At 34.5% G+C, this 20,093-nt stretch overlaps 1 protein-coding gene across 20 annotated transcripts in view; it reads left to right on the plus strand.

Annotated features, from left to right (window-relative positions):
• Positions 1-18,794, plus strand: part of ROBO2 (roundabout guidance receptor 2) — a 1,536,637-nt gene extending 1,517,843 nt beyond the window's left edge. For 6 of the 20 annotated variants that reach the window (XM_084801528.1, XM_084801514.1, XM_084801530.1 and 3 more), the window contains 4 exons: positions 4,305-4,478; positions 11,545-11,817; positions 13,693-13,893; positions 14,856-18,794. In XM_084801528.1, coding sequence (XP_084657654.1) covers positions 4,305-4,478; positions 11,545-11,817; positions 13,693-13,893; positions 14,856-14,857 — 650 coding nt within the window. In that variant the 3' untranslated portion in view covers positions 14,858-18,794. Of the gene's footprint in view, positions 1-1,947; positions 2,131-4,304; positions 4,479-11,544; positions 11,818-13,692; positions 13,894-14,855 lie in introns of all 20 variants that reach the window. The other 14 variants (XM_084801517.1, XM_084801521.1, XM_084801519.1 and 11 more) reach the window with 5 other exon arrangements.
• Positions 18,795-20,093: the final 1,299 nt, after the last annotated feature.

Consider the following 20,093-nt stretch of genomic DNA (forward strand, 5'->3'; position numbering starts at 1 on the left):
TCACTGTGGCCTATTGATCCTTTTTTTTTCTTTTGCATTTTATTTGCATTTTTCTTTTTTAATATATTTTATTAATTTATTCATATTATATCTAAATTGTTATCCCATCTCTTGTATCCTCCCCTGCCTCTCTCCCATTTTCCTCTTACTCCCTCCCCTATGACTGTAACTGAGAGGGATCTCTTCCCCCTGTATATGCTCATAGGGTATCAAGTCTCTTCTTGGTAGCCTGCTGTCCTTCCTCTGAGTGCCACCAGGCCTCCCCATCCAGGGGACGTGGTCAAATATGGCGCACCAGAGTTTGTGTGAAAGTCAGACTCCACTCTCCACTCAGCTGTGAAGAATGTCCTGTCCATTGGCTAGATCTGGATAGGGGATCAAAGTTTACTGCACGTATTGTCCTTGGTTGGTGTCATAGTTTGAGCAGGACTTCTAGACCCAGATCAGCCCATCATAATGTTCTTCTTGTAGGTTTCTAGAACCCTCTGGATCCTTCTATTTCCCAATTCTCCCATGCTTCTCTCACCTACAGTCCCAGTAGGATGTCCTCCCCTCTGTCCCACTTTCCTGATACACTAGCCCAAGGGACATGTTTCATTAATGGCCTATTGGTCCTTGACAATGATTTTTAGCCCAGATATGAATCTGAAGAGGTTAGGTTGCTGTAGTTATTTATCGTACCTTCTTTGCAGTGGCCTATGTCAAGGGGATTTGTTTGGAGCATAACATGTAACGAATTTGTCTGTATGCTTTTGCCAAATGGAGTCTATACTGCCTTTTTCTTCTCCACCTAACATTATGTTAATATCTCTGAGTATCCTACTCCTTTTGGATTCTGCTTTCTCTGTTTTGAAAGTGGATGTGTTTGTGTCACTGGCCCTTTTACTAACATTTCAAGTACTTCAAACTCTTAATCACTCTATTCTCTTGGAAAGAGGAATAAACCCAAAAGCTATAATATTTGAATTCACCCATTTCTCATAAATATATGTTTGTGTCATTTAGAAAACCTGAAGCAGATTTTATAAACACACTTGTGACCCTTTTGTAAATATATTTGGGTAAGCACTACTTGGTAGTGTATTGTGTTATGAATTAATCATATGACAAACTTAAATAAATATCATATTAATTAAAGTATATCATTGGTTAAATTCATGCTGTGATTTTTTTAAAATCGAAAACTGACTTTCTAGATTCTTAAGAAATTGCTACTTATAGTATCTTCAAAGTTCTAGTAAGGAAGGTTATTTACACATAAAGTTTCAAGTTTTCTATTAACACCGTGTTTCATTTTGCAGAAGACCACACCTGGTATTCTTCATAATGATTATTTTAAAGGAACTATTATCATTCAAAAAATGAGTTATTAATCCAATTAAAATTACATAAGAAACATTGTTGTAAATAGAAATTCAGCAAAACACAATTTCCTTATGTTCCATGTTGGTGTGACAATCTTTAGACACTTTATGTATGAATTTTTATTGTTTTTATGAAGAACCTTTATTTTAAAATCTTGATATAGTTGATGGAGCCTGAACTAATATTAAAATGTGTTCAAACTGTTTTTAACTGATTTTTTTTCTTTTTAAATACACTTATTTGCTTCAGTCAAGTCCACTCTTTCTTAATGCAAAGGAAGATAAATATACCTAGCAGTCTTTATGAGAACGTGGTCATGAGGTAATTTAATCACTGTAAGGATCAAATCAATTGGAATGTGTTTTGTCAATAAGCAACAGGCAAATACTGATTTTAAGCGGCCTTAGTTTTTCTGGAGGTTGGATGTTGGAGACATCGATGGTAGTGGGGTAAAGAACTCACAATGGGACTTTAAAGAAGCAGTGAGGAGATGAGGTAGCCATTTTATTCATTATACACTGTGTTGCAGCAGATGAGATATTTGATATATACAACTTACTGGACCACTACATTTGTTTTTAGGTTCAATGGTAAATGGATGGGGCTCTGCATCTGATGAGGATCGTAACTTTTCTAGTCATAGATCTAGCGTAGGTAGCTCCTCAGATGGCTCCATCTTTGCCAGCGGCAGCTTTGCACAAGCATTGGTGGCAGCAGCAGATAAAGCTGGTTTTAGGCTGGATGGAACCAGTCTTACAAGAACAGGTTGGTAGACCCCAAGTCAACACTCTTTGCATGAGAGAATCCTGTCCTCTGGACACTGACTTTTCCTTCTGTTCTTTCGTTTCAGTGAATCTAACCACAGGCTTCTTAAAATATGCATGAACACAGTTGGGTGGATGGTCTATTACCAGAACTTTCTTTTGATGCTAATATTATGGAGCCAAAAATAGGTTCCTACTCACACCCTTGCATCCACCCATCCTTTTTTTCTTCATGGCTCTGCTTGTTAATTGCAGTATGCTTCCTTTTCATATTACAACAAAGCCACAACTAAGATTGTCATTAAACTTTCAGTAACTTACACATTGCAAAATCCTCACAAAATCAATAATGAACCTGGTAATTAAAATTATTTAGCTTTGATCTCCACTACTTTACTTTATTCTATCTCTTTCTGCAGAGGCACTTCCTGGGAAGGCTTTCTCAGCATGGGGTGAATGGGTCTAAGACTACTATCTAACAGTTCACTTGGCTGATGGTCCTAATTGTTTGACTAAGATGTTAATACAATAATTTACTCTTTGTATTAAAGGATGCTAGCTAAAGATACACCAAATGCATTTGTAGTTACATATCTACATGTGTATTGCTCTTTAAAGCAACTGATTTCAAAGAGCACTAAATAATAGCATCAAGGTCAAATTATATAATTACTATACGCATCTCATGCCACAGAAAAGATAAGATTAACTCTAGTATTGTAATTTAAATAAAAGAGGTTTTTTTAAATTAATTTTTTTGGGAAAACAACAATTTAGGCATGATGTATATGCCCTTATATTTGTATATATACTTCTTAGCTGTACATAATAGAAAGATAATATGTGTATTTAATGTACTGTCTTAACAAAATAAGCTAATGAAACATCAAATGTATTCTAAAATTATAATAGTGTTCAAATAGTAAACAAAAAAAAAAGACTTTGAACCTTTGCTACACTTTCAACTTATAAATCTATGTCTTGGATAATGTCTATAAATTTCACCATCAGTATTTCTTTCTAGTGTATTAAGTATTCTTTAAACAAAATGGAATAATATTTTGGGAATTGCAAAGGTTTATTTTTATATAGCATCCAAACTAAAATATGTTGTAATAGAACTGTTATTTGAATTTTCTTGCTTCCTAAGGCATAAGTCGGAATCTTTATGTTGCCTGAGTGCTGTTTGTGGCATTTGCTATGGGCAAAGAAGGGAGATTGTGCAAGGGAGCTAATAAATTAAAAGGCATAAGTGCAGTGTGTATGCAAATTTCTAATAAAGCATTAAGCAATATCAAGTCACATTGACTTAGAAAAGTGTAACTACAGATGATAATTTTGCATGAACTGAAAATATGCACAAGAAAATAAATACATGCACATAAACCAGTCCTCTCTCTCCACAATAAACATAGAATTAAATAATTCATTGTAGGAAATATATTAGCTGACCTTTTCCCCCAAAATAAATCCCATTCATATATTCTAAGCTATCAAAAAATAGCACATTTTATTTTTAAAATTAGAGTGCTGGGTCTGTTAAGATTTAGTAACATTGCGCAGAAAACATCCATCACATTTTGGATATACACCAAGATTATAACCTATTAGCTTCTATATTGCTCTTATTTATTCCTGCTAAAGAGGTAGAATTTACTCTGTATCAACATTAAGTGGTAAGGTCAATTTTATATATGCATCTTAGCAGCAGATTGATCATGTAAACTTCCAAATGTTACTATTCTTAAGATTCTTAGAGTAAAGCATGACTAATCAAATAACACAGTACACAATTCAGTTCTTTAAAAAATCCTCTTTCTTATTTTGAAAAAGGAAATATGGCATGCATTTGCATAGATTTATAAAAGTATTACCAAGATTGTCAAGATTAAATAAAACTATGATTAAGCAGTGGGAAGGCTTTGGTTGGGCGAATTTATTTCAGGTTCATTTGCTTAAAATGTATTTTTGTTGGATGGGGTGTTCTTAGCTTATTAAAAATTGGATGAGTTACCTACAGCAGGTCATGCATTTTATGCCAGCATGTAGAGGGGTCTGTATCTTTAAACAGTACCTGTAGGTATAGTCATTAATCTAGTAAGAGCAGAGACACAAGGCACGGATAGAGCATTATAGTGATCTTCTCTATGTCCGTTCCCCTGCTTTTTGTTTCAGGAAAAGCCTTTACCTCCTCTCAAAGGCCTCGGCCCACCAGCCCGTTTTCTACTGACAGTAATACCAGTGCTGCCCTGAGTCAAAGCCAGAGGTCTCGGCCTACCAAAAAACACAAGGGAGGACGGATGGACCCAGCGCCAGTGTTACCTCATCGGAGGGAAGGGATGCCAGATGGTAGGCTACTTGTTTTAACTAACTTCTTCTCATGAAGAAATATTCTCTGTGTTATAATTAACATTCGGGATAGTAGCTTTTGTAGATTAGGCATTACTTCAATACCTACCAGTCCAGATATTTGAGAACATGCCATGTTTAAATAAAGCACATTCTTTTTCAATCATGTGAATTTATTATTATTATTATTATTATTATTATTATTATTATTATTATTATTAATCATATCTCAAGAAAGAAACTTTTCAAAGTTTCAGCTATTCTGAAAATTTCCAGCATCATATTTTAATTTTAGGAAGAAAACTGGTAGTGCATGTGCACTTGCCATTGTATGAGAACTGAGAACACCTGCAATCTTTTGGGTTCTTTTTTATTTATTTATTTTTTAAGTGAAGACTGTAAAGTGACTTAGTAAAGATCTGGATTCATGAATTTCAGAACTAGCGGGCAGCCATACGCTGTGGTTATGAAGACTTTCTTTGTTGTGGTGCTGCAATATGGGATCACAATCTTATAAACAGTAGAAAAGATGAAAAGCAGACATTTATTTCTCAGTTTTAAAGTCTAGATGGTGCCTTCTTATTGTGACCTCACAAAGTGTTTTTCATAAGGACCCTGAGCCAACCTCATGACCAAATGACCTCACAGAGGCCTCACCTCCCAATGCCATACCAACAAACAATAAGATGAACTTTGGTGTACAAATTTTACCGGCATAATGAGTGTACTCATAAAGACAACTCAGTATGTTTTTTTTCTGCTAATATACAAATCATAAATACTTTTGACTTTGGGGAGCATTGGACTTATGTCCAAAAGCCACTCCTTGTGGTGTAAATGTACCTATAAAAAAAGTTTTAAAATGTAAGCCAGGCAGTGGTGGTGCACGCCTTTTAACCCAGCACTTGGGAGGCAGAGGTAGGCAGATCGATCTAAATTCAAGGCCAGCCTGGTCTACAAAGTTAATCCAGGATAGTCAAGGCTACACAGAGAAACCTTGTCTTGAAAAAAAAAAAAGACAAAAAAAAAATGTAACTGAGGATGTGGCTCAGTTTGTAGAATACCTGCAGAGCATAATAATGTAGCCCTAGATCCGTTAGCCAACACTACATCAACTGGGCTCCTTGGCACATACACGGAATCTCAACAAACACCTGGGATGTTGTGTCAGCAATATAAGTAGTTTAACTTAGAAGACAGCCTGGGTCACAAGAAAGCAGGTCTCAAAACAAATTATGGTGCATGGTTTTCAATTAAACTTCATTTATAGATGAACTGGTGGCATAGTTTGAACATTGATGTCTTATTTAAATCATCTTATTTACACATAGCATCTAATATTTGAGTATTTCAGTCAATACTGTTATCTTGAGGAAGCAATATTGCTGGAAGACATACAATCTCAATAATGATTATTTTATTATGCCTACAGAGTACTCTTGTTATAATATTTTCAACTCAATTCTCATATCTTCTAAATATATCTACTCTCAAGTTACATTCCAAGGCTAAGTAACTTAATATATTTAAAAGTATTTCCTGTAACTCTAGATGCAAAGAAAAATTTCTGCCACCTTCTGAGAAACACATTTTTATTAGCTCCAAACTTTATCATGAGATCATTTTATTAAATATCAAAAGAACGAGCCCAGCCAAGGTGAATATTAAAGCCATTTGGAAAGATCCTAAAATATAACATGTAATTATCTGAGGTAGACACTCAGGCATTTCTGTAGCTCATCTTGGAGAAGCTAGACCCAGTCCTTAGGCCTCAGTCATAAGAAGATAAGGTAAAACATTAGTCAGAAAAGAGAAATGGTTCTGTTTTTTATTTATGAGAGGAGAAAATAAGCAGCCATCATAGTAGTGTAAATCTTATCATGCAAAACAAAGCAAAACAAATAAATCTCATCACTCTAAAACTCAAAACACCAAGCAAGCTTATCTGTTGTAACATTGCTAGGGTTTACTTATTTTCCTGCTTACTTTATTTCTTTGGGAAGTATTTTCATAGAATATGAAAGTTAAGGATATAGGTGTACTCACAGGCCTGTAATTTGACCTCCCAAGATACACACACACACACACACACACACACACACACACACACACACACACACACACAATTTTCTTTTTGCTTTAGATGCTCTGAAGGCTAATTGGTCACTTAAAGTAATTTGTAGTGTTGATCTCATTCTCTCAATATATGAACTGCTCTCACTGATGAGCTCAGTTTAAACCAAAAACAATAAGTATTCCTGATCAAATCATTCTGTTTCAGAAGGTCATTGTTTACTAGCACATACTGTATAATAATTTTACAGGGAAACTTTTTTAAATTACAGAATTTATAATAATCTTTAGGAGCACATTAATTAGAGTAAACATTCTTGGCTGTTTTCTTGAATATTTAACCTCAACATCTTAGCACAGTTATGACCTTATTTTCACTGATACAATCATCTTTCAAGGCCAGATGGCTGTCCTTCAACCAGCTAGTTACACAATGCCTTAAGATTTGGGGAGACTGGGATATCATCACTGTGCACATGTGTGTGTGTGTGTGTGTGTGTGTGTGTATTTAAGTTCATGCGTATATGTTGAGTGATACACATGTGTGCGAGCTTAATTCATGTATGTTTAGCTAGGAGTTAATGATAGGCATCTTTTGCAACCACTCTTATCTTTTTTTTTTCTTTTAGCACTAGAATTTTTCACTGTCATTCAAGATCAAAAATTGTACACTTTGGTTAGGTAGCAAGCTCCAAGGATACTCTTGTCTGGTCCACCCAGGACCAGGATTATAGGTGCCCAACCTAGCAGCTGCCTTTGATTTTTATGTGGGTGCTGGAGGATTAAAATCGGATCATCCTGCTCACAGAACAGCCATATTACCAACTCACCCATCTCTTTGGCCTCGGTGACATCAGTTTTAAGGCTGGGCTTTGTAGATTTTGAATACAGAATGACAGATTTTTGTTGATAGTAGAATGTCTTAATAGCAAGTGGCACGTGCGACTTTTCATATATCATTGTCAGGATTGCTGTCTCCTTGTGTCAAATTACCTTCTGAGGGAAGGAAGTAATTTTCTCTGTGTCCAGTGAGAGGAATTCGGAATAATAAGAAATGTCAGTTTCTGTCCCAAAGGCTATGTAGAAACCCATGCACGTATGTGGACATGCTTGCTTCTCTAGTGGAATGTCTCTTCAAAACAGGGGTTGCTGCATCCAAGTTGTCTGTCCTTGAAGGAAATATCCTGACCAATTCTGGACAAAAGATGGTAGATGATTCCCAGTCAATGTGTTCTTCTGACATTATCTACTCTCAAACTGTACTCTCTTTTTCCTAATCTTTATCTCCCACTTAATAGAAAGAGTTCTTTTCTATATCTGGCACAATATAGCTTCCTGAAAATTTATGAGCTCCTTGCTTTCTCCGTTCAAGTATTTATTGAGCATATATTATGGATCTGATTCGTTAGTGTCCTGTACCTTATATTCTAGTAAAAAATGGGGGTTCGGACCAATATAAATGCATAAGTGATAATATAAAGTATGCAAATGGTGATTGTTGCCACGGAGTGAGAAACAACAGGAAATTGTAAAGTATGTAGGAGGAAGAATTTGAATGCAGTGTTTTCAGGGAAACCCTCAACAACTTGACATATGAGAGAAGACAGGAATAACATCAGTAAAAGGACAATGTTTATATCCAAAGAAATTTCATACTAGGATCTGATACCAGCAATTAAAGTCCTGGTACATATTTGATTTTTTTTAAAGAAAGAAAGCAATATAACTGGAGCAGATAGAAAAACAAGATAAAATAAGATACCTTGGACACAAGCAAGGAGTAATGTTTACGGACCTCTGACTGACTAACAATCATGGATATTTATAGTATCCTGAATGGAAAAGTTCCTGGAAGTGTGTGTGTGTGTGTGTGTGTGTGTGTGTGTGTGTGTGTGTGTGTGTGTGTGTGTATGTGTGTGTGTGTTTGCATGCAGGCACGCGCATGTGTCCACAAAATCATGTCTGTATATTTGAGGTAGGAGAGTGGCATAATCTTATATTTTTAATTCAACAAAGTCAGGCTAGATTTTATATAGCCAAGAATTAAGTGGCCTAAAAGGGTAAAAATTGAGATAGTTGGAGGCCATACATATAATACCTGAGGTGCTTCATGCCACCCTCAGTGGGTCAGGGAAAGCAATAAGAAAGGTAAGACACTAGAGATGGAACTAATGGGATTTGTAAATGTAATTTAATTTAGGCCACAGAGAAATAGATTCTAAGATGATTTAACAGTTTAGGTAATGTGTAGAGGGGAACTGTAGTTGACTGAGGGAGAAACACAATAGTAGACACATATGCTTTCATATGATGATGCAAAGCTAGGTTAAAGTATTAAGTGTGAGGTGCTTTGTTAATATCGGAGCCTAACTGGTTACTGTGGCCACAATTATGAGTTGGGTCTTATGAAAAAAGAAATTCAGGCTGGAAATGCTTGATTCATTCCCCCATCTACCCCCATTCACTTAGCTGAAAATAAATGAGAATAATAAGGTACCTATGTCATTGAACTGTCATTGTTTGACAATAGCTAACCCACAGTGGACCAGTGAGATACTCTAGTGAATTGACTTACTTGACATAATTCCACAAAGAATTGAATAATAAATTTAATTTGAGTAAATGCATTGGATTATATACTTTTATTTTTTCCACAGTCATTCGTAATTCCATCTCTTTCCACTTTATTTCAGTGTGCATGCAATATCCTTTATTCTTAGAAGATAAAATCTCTAAGGATATTATATAATTATGAAGCTATATTATTTCAAGTCAAATTAAATAGGCATCAGAATTCTAGCTGCCATAAGCAAATGCCATCTTGGCCATTTTAGAAATTAAACAGCTCAGATGGCGAACAAAAATCAATGACAAGATATGCTATTTTAGAAGCCAATACAATCCTTTTTGCCTTACTGTCATACTAAGTCTAATAACTCAAATAAAATAATTAGCTTGCATTCATAATAACACAGACAAAAGGAAGTGAGTATTAAGTGTAAAAGAAGCACCAAACTCATTAGATTATCATGCAAACAGGTAGCACGTTATTGCCTTAGAAAAGTTCCAAAAGTAGTTCTATTCACCCAGATAGCATCCACTTTCTTATGAATGATTAGGAGCTCATAATTTAACCTTGTAAGAGGTGAGCATGCTACTTCAGCTTAGAGCCTCAAAACCAAATGTTCAACTGTGATCTTCCTTCCAATGGAAAAATACTATCATTTTTCTCACAAAACAAAGATCATAGCTTCTAAAAGTGAACACATGCTTTTCTTAAGGGAGCTGGCCTCCGTGTACAAACATTTAGCTTTACCTTTCTGATTTCACAAAGTATTATTGGAAACAAAAACCATATCTTTAAAAATGGAATGGGAAATAACTGCCCACACTAAGTAGGAGATACTTTATTCATTTAATAAATAGATATTATATGGAGTAAAATTTTTATAAATAAGCAACATAATTATGTAATCTATGGGTGAGCCACAAAATTTACAATAGCTTATAATAAATATTAGATGATCCAGATACAAGTGAACGTTTAGAAGAATCTGAAGTTTTTTAACAATGTAATTTTAGAAATAATCTTACAAAGATATAAAAGGACTAGTAATTGATATGACCATGATTTGAACTAACAAATAACTTACTTATCCTAAACATCCTGAAATAGTACCTTCAAAGTATTAGAAATAAACCTTGTATTATTATTGAGTTGCATGGGTACAATACCACATATTCGAGTAGAAATACATATAATGTGTGTAAAGAATATTGTTAAATTTTAGTTCTATGCAAATGTATCTAAAATTAAACTTATTTTGTCTCTATATACAAAATGATAGATATTGCCTCACAAATAGCCAAAACAGGATGAATGTAAGATATATATAATTCCTGATTATTTCATGGTTAATATGTATAATAATATAAATGCTTATATAAAAATGTTTAATAAAAATTAAAAAAGAAAAATATAAAAGGAAATGTAGTATCATAATTGAAGACATTCAAAATATAGAGATGAAAATCTGAGGAGCAAGCAAAGAAAAGTAAAAAGATAGCTCATATTCAAATTTTTATTTTTCTTTATTTCCAAAGTTTAAGTTTAAAGGTTCTTTCAGGCTATAGGCACTCTGGACATTTCCAGTCTCTTCTAAAAAGTTCTTTCAAAAATTTTATCTCTTTTTTGCCATCTCAAATTTTCATGATACATTGTCTACACTGTTCACCACACAGCATATTCAATCTGTGCTCTGAACATTGGCTATTACTTATGAAAATTAATACAAGGGAAGATTGTAATATATTAGTTGTAACTCATTAGCTAACTCATGAAATGAACAGGCAGGATCAGCTGTCAGGCAGAATGTTAATTGCATTTAATACAGTTAGCTTAACCCTTTGACTATTGCTCAATGTGGCACACCCTTGCGTAGAAACAGTCATATGTTGCAGATAAAATGCCCTGTAGTTCCTAATTTCCAAAGCATGGCCTTTCCTGTGGTGATCATTAAGAGAGCTTTTGTTCTCGGTGACTTTTACTAGCACAGCTGCTAGAATCTACAGTGATTTTTTTCCCCCTTGTAATATTTGTACTTTGAAGAAGAGTAGATTGAATTTAAACCACAAACTGCTCTTTACCTTGAATGCTAGACCCTAGTATGCTGTTGAAAACATATTTCTTATTGAACAGATAAATGAAAAGAGTCAATTACATCTCAAAGATGCAATGGCAAGAAGGTAGAAGACAGATCAATAACATACATTTTGAATAGCCATTAATTGACTTTTATTTTCCACAATCTTTTGCATGGGTGATACTTGTAAGAGGGCAAGGGTGTTCTCTCTCTCTCTCTCTCTCTCTCTCTCTCTCTCTCTCTCTCTCTCTCTCTCTCTCTCTGTCTCTTTTTAAAATTTTCAGCTTTAACTTAAACTTGTATTTCTCATGAAATCTTAGTCCATTCTAAACATTATTCAAAATTTTTAGATCTTCCCCCACCACCAGATCCCCCACCAGGTCAGGGTATAAGGCAGCAGCTAGGCCCGAGCCAGCATTCTGGTAACGTGGAAAACTCAGCAGAGAGAAAAGGAAGCTCTCTAGAGAGACAAGAAGCAGCCAACTTAGAAGACACAAAGAGCTCATTGGATTGTCCTGCTAAAACCGCTCTAGAGTGGCAGCGTCAAACCCAGAACTGGATAAACTCTACAGAACGCCAAGAGGACACACGGAAAGCCCCACACAAACAAGGGGTTGGATCAGGTGTGTGCTGCACAGTCCCAAGAAAGTGTGACTGTTATCACTTTTTTTTCCCTACCAGGTATATTAGGAATGACAGTTGCTTAAGGGTACCTGGATTTGCCTCAAATCAGTTCAAACTGGAATTCTTCAACAGAGCTTAAGAGCACACATTCAGCAGGGCCCTGTTCAGCAAGTTAACCCTGTGTAAGGTCCTTCCACTCAGAAACCTCCAGGTTTCCTCTGGAGTGCTCAGCAAAGAGCTTAATGTTTTTATCCTTTAATATATATATATTAAGTATATTTTGTTTGTTTTTTAAATTTATTTATTTATTTTATTATGTACACAATGTTCTGCCTGCGTGACTGTCCACAAGCTCTCAATATTGATGGATGTGAGACACCATGTGGTTGCTGGGAATTGAACTCAGGACCTCTGGAAGAGCAGACAGTGCTCTTAACCACTGAGCCATCTCTCCAGACCCTATTGAGCATTTTTTAAGAAGATGAAATTCCTTATTTTGCTTCAACTTAGCCTCAACCTGCAACTTACCAATTGAAGTAGCCACTAATTTGAAAGGGAACTAACATTAAAAAGGGATAATTAATTTCAGATCACAAAACTGCACTATCAGGCACCCTAAAGTTAGAAAAGGTACAACTGAACTCATATGTCCTCCGTGTGACTTAATGGAGGTCAATTTTCACACTTGGAAGGGATGATTTGTTATGCATAAAGAAAAAATTCTGGAAATCTCACAATATACACTTCATAATTCCTGCCTACATGTATTTGGGGGAAGTAAATCTGTTGCACAAAAACTTGTTTGGGGAAGCATACACCATTGCTTAGTATCTGCTAGAAATGAGCACACAGACACACAACTTCAGAAAAGCAATTCTTTCTCTATTTTGTATTGATTTATACTTAGTCTTGCCTAGGTATGTCCTCACCCGATGCACCTCAATTAAGTTTTGTCACCATGCGAAGCTCAAGTCTTGGAAAGTTCATCTTGTGAAAGGGCCAGGAAATGACAATTCCAATATCTAGATTTAATAAAATATTTTGGAAGGATACTAGCTGTAAAAGAGACACTGTATGCCCTTTCTCATTAAAGACTAGTTAAGGACTGAACTGGTAAATTTAATCAGCAGTTTTTATTCATTTAATTATGATGTATATTCATAAACTTATAAGAAATAATAGTAGGGTTTAAGGAATAGAAGACAGGGAGTGATTAGAATAAATAGAAGAGCAGTTCTAAGTATTAACTTATTGATTGTAACACATAATTTACTTTTGAGAGACTATATCTAAAAAGAACATTAATCTATCATAATTAATGTTTGTCCTATTTTAATTAAACACAGAACCTTTCAAACAACGGATTGTTGGCTCAAACAATAATCAGAAATTTAAGAAGATTATTTAGTGAACTAAATATGAAGTTCTATGTCTAAACTGATCATGAAAATATTTCCATAATTTAAACTAAAACAAAAATGATGTTTCTTTGGTTGTAATAGGAAAAATTAAATTGAATGTCATTGAACTCCAAGGCATTCTCAGACATTGTTTCTGTCAAGCAAACTACGTTTTGTTTGGTGTTTTTAGAAGCTCTTGATTATAATGAACTTAAACCTTGCAAATATTATTCTATACTTAGGCCATGATCTGGTTTGACTTATTCCCACTCAGTGTCTGTTGTAGAAAATGTCGCCTGCATGTGGCAATTCCCGTAATATCCAGGACCAATTAAATATCATAATTTTAATTTTGCTCAAGAGTTAAATAAGAAAATTGTCTATACTGACTGAGTTTAATATTTAGGGATTGGGTTTGTGTTTGGCACCTGTGTCATAGTTTAATTTAGTCCTTTCATTTTTTTTCTGTTTTAGAAGAGTCCCTGGTGCCCTACAGCAAGCCCAGTTTCCCTTCTCCAGGTGGGCACAGCTCATCAGGAACAGCCTCCTCTAAAGGATCTACTGGCCCTCGGAAGCCCGAGGTGTTGCGGGGCAGCCACCAGAGGAACGCCAGTGACCTTCTTGACATTGGATACGGGGGCTCAAGCAGTCAAGGACAGTTTACAGGTGAATTATGTAAGTTGGGTTATTTCAAAGGCCATTATGATTCAGAAAGTATATAGGGCTGATAGGATCACTATATTAAGCATGTTTCTGAATGATAGAAAATTTTATCTGCTAAGACAACAGATTCAGTTATTTCATTCAGGATTGGCCGTAAGTTTGAGGATAACTGTTTACAGTGGTCAATGATGAAAACATGTTGTTGGTAATTCAAATGGAGTTAAAACTATATAAAATTCTTTTAATGTAGGTAATTAGTCTTAATACTTACAAGTAAAGTATAATCCACTTTTGTGGCGGGTGGGTATTTGCCCTCTTTAAGTGAGTACAATAAAGAAAAGGAAGCAAATGGCCCACCTGATAGTTTTGTTTGTTTGTAGTAATGAGAATGTAATGTGGTCCTCCTAGCACTGAGATACACACGCTCTTACTGCTCTTGGTAGCCCTTACGAACCTTTTTAGAAGTTCCTTCTACTAGATTTAGTCTCTTTTTATTCTTATATTTTAAAAATACAAAGAATGTAAATTCTTTCTGAATCTGCTTCCTTGAGTGAAATGTTGGTTTATTCGTGGTTTCACATCAGCGTTGGGAGCTAGTTCATCCTGGGATGAAGGCAAACTAGTAACCGAACTAAAAACTCTGTATGAATCTGAGCTATTGCCATTGTCTACTACTAAGTTTGCGATCATGGTTTGTTTACAGACTCACATACGCCTGGATTCTTTTTTCAAACTTTCTTTGTGGTATCTGTAGTTAGATAAGTATTACAAGAAAACCCCTGTGGGCATCCCATATCTGCAAGCTCCCCAGCACTTCCCTATCCCCCGTTGACCTTCAAAGGAAGTTACTTAAACTCACAAACGCAATACTTAGCAGTCAGTCATTAGTTATTCTCTTATTCCTAGCCATGATAGGAGAATATTTAACACATGAGAACACGATATTCATAACTTTTGTTTATTCTCTTTTTCAGAGTAACTGAGAGGGGACATACAAAGATGCTCTGAGGACCATCAGGTCCAAACTCATGGACGTGATAACACTTAACAGTGCAATGAACAATTTCTTTATTTATGTACTATTAAAAAAAACTGTAAATGCAATGTAAAGACACACAGCCACACATATCCCACAGTTATTTTCTTGTGTTCTTCTCTTAATTACACCACCCACCTTAACTCTTTCTCGTCAGGAGTGTATAAGAAAAAGAAAGAAAGAAAAACGTCCTCCAGGAAGAAAAAGATTTTCCTCTGTATATAATTTCTTTTGTGCATTGCTATGCAAGCTCACTCTTTTTAGCTCTGTTCATATTATTGTCTGTTCTTACTGGTCTGTTGTACTATATGTGAATTAATGGGCTGTGGTGCCATATATTAACTTTTAATTGTGTAACTTTTATGTTTAAATTTTGCACTGCAATTTTATTTGGTGATAAGCACAAATCTCTACTCCTCATGACATGAAGAAAAGATTGAATGTGAAAGGAGTTTTCTGTACTGTAAGTTAGGTTGGGTAATGCTGGTGTAACCAATACTCTTAGGTGGTTTTCATTTGGAGGTGTAGAAATAGGAAGATGCAAAGGAATGATGGTGTTAGCAAAGTCTTCTGGAAACATCAGATATTGAGTCAATTTTAAAAAGCAGAAAGATGGCTTTTACTATGGACGAAAGCAGGGGTCAAAAGAAGGGAGTTTAAGTCTAGACAGAATATGTGTTAAACTATGCTGGTTGCAAAGATGTACTAACTTGCTTTAAAAATATAATTAAAGTTTTATTTAGAGTCAACTTTACCCGCCATTGTAATTGACCTAACTAAGACTTACAATGAGCAAAATGAGATCAAGGTTTTTCAAGAGATCTGTATTTATATTACAGCTTTGGGAAAAAAAAAAAACAGCATTTTTGAATTACCATGACTAATCTCTCTGACTCATTAAGTCAGACTATAACAAGAAGTTCCCCAAGGAAACAAAGAAAATGAATCCTAGAAATTCTAGAAAATAGTTAAAGAAGCAACTTATTATTAGGGCATACTCGGGCTATTCTTGAATATAAACTCTATCGCAATATCTTGTTCATCTTTCTAATACATGTACAGTACATACTAGAGGATGTAGCCACATCACTTAAGTTCACTACTTTTTAAGAAGAGCAAACTAATGCATTCTACATAAACGTTTGTGTTTCTTTTGATTAAAAAGTGAAATTGATGCCACCAAATGTATAGCCAGGTTGTACGTGCTTGAAGGCAGTGCTCGCAGTATGTTCAGTTTACAGTTAGTAGATTTATTGGAATAATATTTTCTGGTAAATTCTCAGAAATTGGCTACCAACTAAAATCTGTTTGACCCATTTTGAATGAGTAAATTGGAAAGAACAGTCAAAAGGGAGAAAAATGCATGTTTATACACTTTTTAAATAAAACCAAATCTTGTAAGTGGACATTAATAACAGTGTCCTGCCTCATTTGTTTTCACGACTTTGAGAACAAGGAGTTCCTGAACATCAATTATGTATGCTCTAGATAAATGTGACTTTGAAATGTATGTTAGCTACTGTACATGTATGTAAGTCAAGTAGATGATAGCCTTCCTGAAATTACCACTTACGACATTTTCCCTTGTGCTACCTACACAATTTTAAATTGTAGTTCAGCCAACTTTTTTTCCTTATGATATGCTCAATAGATGGTACCTTGAGAAATATTCAGTGTGATGGTAAAAGTATTGAGTTTTCAAGTAGAGTATATTTTAATTAACAATACACACTGTGCATTATTGGCTCAGATGCTAATTCATATGACATTATCATAGGAAATGTATAATCGAAGTACATGGTTCCAAGGCTACTGTACCATACACAGGCAAACATAGAATGTGATGTTCTTCATGGGCCCCACAATTTTCTTAGTGCCATATAGTTAACATTCTTAACTGAAAGGGCAAACAATATTGACACACCCTTTATCAACTTTCTACCATCAGTGCCTGAATTTTCTGAAGTTTGATATCTCTGGTACAAGGAAATGGAAAAAATTGAACAGTTTCTGGGGGGAGGTTTATATAATTATTGTCAATTCTAAGATGTGATGAATTTAAATTTTCATTTATACAGTTCCTCATTTCATGGCATCTATTTAAATAGGGCCTTTTAAGATAAATATTTTGTTGTACTTTCACTTTATATTCATCAATAATATGAGTTAGGGAGAAACTTTCATATACCATATGTATAGTAACTATCTTTTGCAGATTATTATAAAACAAGTTCCTAAGAAATGATATCTGCAGATCATATGATAGCTTATAGAAAAATTCAGGGTTATAGCACCATGTCTTTCTGTCTTCAGTATATGGCCATAAGCAGTCTGATTGTGTCCATACGGATTATAGACTGTTATTACTACACAATTTTGCTTCCAATATTGACTATGAAGACAAGATTACATTCTATTGTACTGTGAGGTCAAGTATACTGTCAGCAACTGAAAGCCTTTGTCATCTACATATGTACAAATCCATTCATCATCAACCACCAGATTGAGATACCCATTTCTTTCCATAGTGTTGTTGATTGGATATGATAGGAGATCTTCTGAGTTCACTCTTCTGTGGGCATGAGCAGAAACCTGCATAAGCCATCAGAGGGAAATATGGACGGAAAAGAAACCTCATCTTTAACTCATAGGCAATACTGCTGTGTAGTCATGACAGACCCAAGCACAGCTTCTTTCTGAACAGGCAAAATCTCCTTATGGAATGTACTGATAACAGTGCCCAAACTCAGGTATGCCAACATAAGCAGTGGGGAACCCCTATCCTTTTTCATGCCATTTTACAAAAGTATGTTAGGAGACAACAGGGCTATGAAAACCATTGATTCCTTCACAGCATTTGGAGCAAAGTTCAGTGAAGTATTTAGGAAAGTCAAGACTAATGTATGAGATATCACACAACCAAAGTAAAGTAAATCCTTGCAAAAATACTTCAACTAACAAAACAGAATAATTATGTTCTGTGTTATAATAATTTAGTGCTCTATATATTTAAATCCATTTCAATGGGATTTAAGTTGCTAGTTTGTATGTTTTTTCATGGAACACAACCAAGTTCTACTTAATAAATTTATGCAATGTTTTTCATTGGTGATAAAACAGTAAACACATCAATGAACTCCAACTCTGGATCACTTCCCCCAAAAGTGATCTTGTCAGTATTGAAGATATGCAGATCCATAACATTCATTGTTACTTTGTTCAACTACTTCTGTATATTGTGCAAAACGAAAAGAAAATGAACATGTCTTTCCATACTATCTGAAAGGTGAAACTATTTTACTTTGCTTTGTCATAATGGGTTGTTCAAATGAAACACCATACAGTTTTAAATGACATGCAATTTATGATTTTTTTTTACTCTCATAATTTTAAAAGTGTTTGTTGTGGCTTTAAAGTATAACAAAGATAAGGGATTTTGTGACCGTGGGTAGACTTTTTATACTTTGTTTTATAGATGAAATTTTTTTCATTGTAGTTTATTTGAGACAACAAACAGTATCCCAAATCTAAATGTGTTTCCTTTGATATTGTTAGATCAGCAAAGAAATTGGCATAAAACTGATTCATAGTGTTGTCAAAGAATTGTGTATTGTGTATTCACTGGGAAAAATAAAAATATATTCACATTTCAATTTTGTAAGAAAAAAGCCATTTATGTAAAACAAATACGTCTGTGGACAAGCCAAAAAAATAGATCATTGTGTCACTTTTAAAGCTCTGTGACTATTTTGTGGTCCAATTCATATCTCTTTCTCTAATTTAGATATGGATCAGGAGTGCTAAGTAGGAAATGATGTTGCATAGGGACTCATCATCATTAAACAACACTAATAAAGACTACAGATATTTGAAGTTATACATCCTACTCTGTCAGCACTACTTTTTAGTCCTATTGCCTCCCCCATAATGATGTTGAGATAGGCAATAAACTGAATGAAATTATGTGATCAACAGAATTACTGTACTAGGTTATTTTGAAAGGTAAATAAGTGCAACTGGAAGCAAGTAGCTCCTTTTTGTTTGCCTGTTTTAAAAGGTCAATGATGCCCATCTGTTAGGACATGGGATACATGGGATACTGATGCATCAACTCAGGAAGAGCATAGAAAAATATCCTCTTTTGTTGTACTTCATGACCATTTCATTCTTTCTTCACTAACAAGCTTAGTTATAGAGTGATTCTTTTCCAGAAATTGTACTTGAGTTCCTTAAAATAAGGACCAAAGTAACAATAGGAATAAAGAGAAAAACATGGAAAATATTTAACCTGGAAACATTCATTTAAAAATACCTTAAACAGCATGTAATTAACTTCCATTTATTTTAGCTAAATAAAAGGGGAATAAGATACTATGAAAATAATCATAAATAATGTATAGAGTAGAATGAAAATGTGTATATATGGTACATATGTATATATGTACATACATATACCATTGACCAGTGTGTCAAATGATATAAGAATGAGAGAACCTTAGTTGCTTTATTGCTTATTGGATATCTATTGTGGAAAAAAAGACAAGAAAACTGTGTAAAACTACCAAAAGAATTTACACACACTTTCTTAACTATTGTATATACTAACTCAATAAAATATACATCATGGTTACATGAAAGCACACAAACAAAAGAATATTATATAGCTTCAATTTATGAAAACATACTTTATTTTCTTCATATGGGAGAAATCAGCTCTTTGCCTAAATTTTACTTCCCAGAAGAAATGTCAAATAAAACAAGACAATAATCAAAAATATTTTTTAAGCATTAAAAGGGGAAAGACAAATTTAAAAGTTTAGCTAATAAGTTCACAGCATATGTGAATAGACATACAATATTATATATTACCAAGATACCTGATATTATCCTGGTATGTGATTCTATAATCATGCATCTGTTTGTCTTATTTATATGTTATATATTGGCTTGTATGCATTATACCACAATCAAAGGAAGATACACTGTACTCAAACACTATGACCTGGAGCTAAGACTACATCCATCTCAGACCAATGCCGCTACCATGGCACTGTGACAACATCACCACAGTGCCCTGTTCCTAAATGGAATGCCTTGGTATTGCCTTTAGGTAAAAGAAAACAATCTTAGACAATTTATTCTGATGTTTTCCTAGGCAATATTTTTCACTAGTTTG

Source organism: Acomys minous (assembly GCF_964271855.1).
Source record: "Acomys minous genome assembly, chromosome: 11".
NCBI classification, from domain to species: Eukaryota; Metazoa; Chordata; class Mammalia; order Rodentia; family Muridae; genus Acomys; species Acomys minous.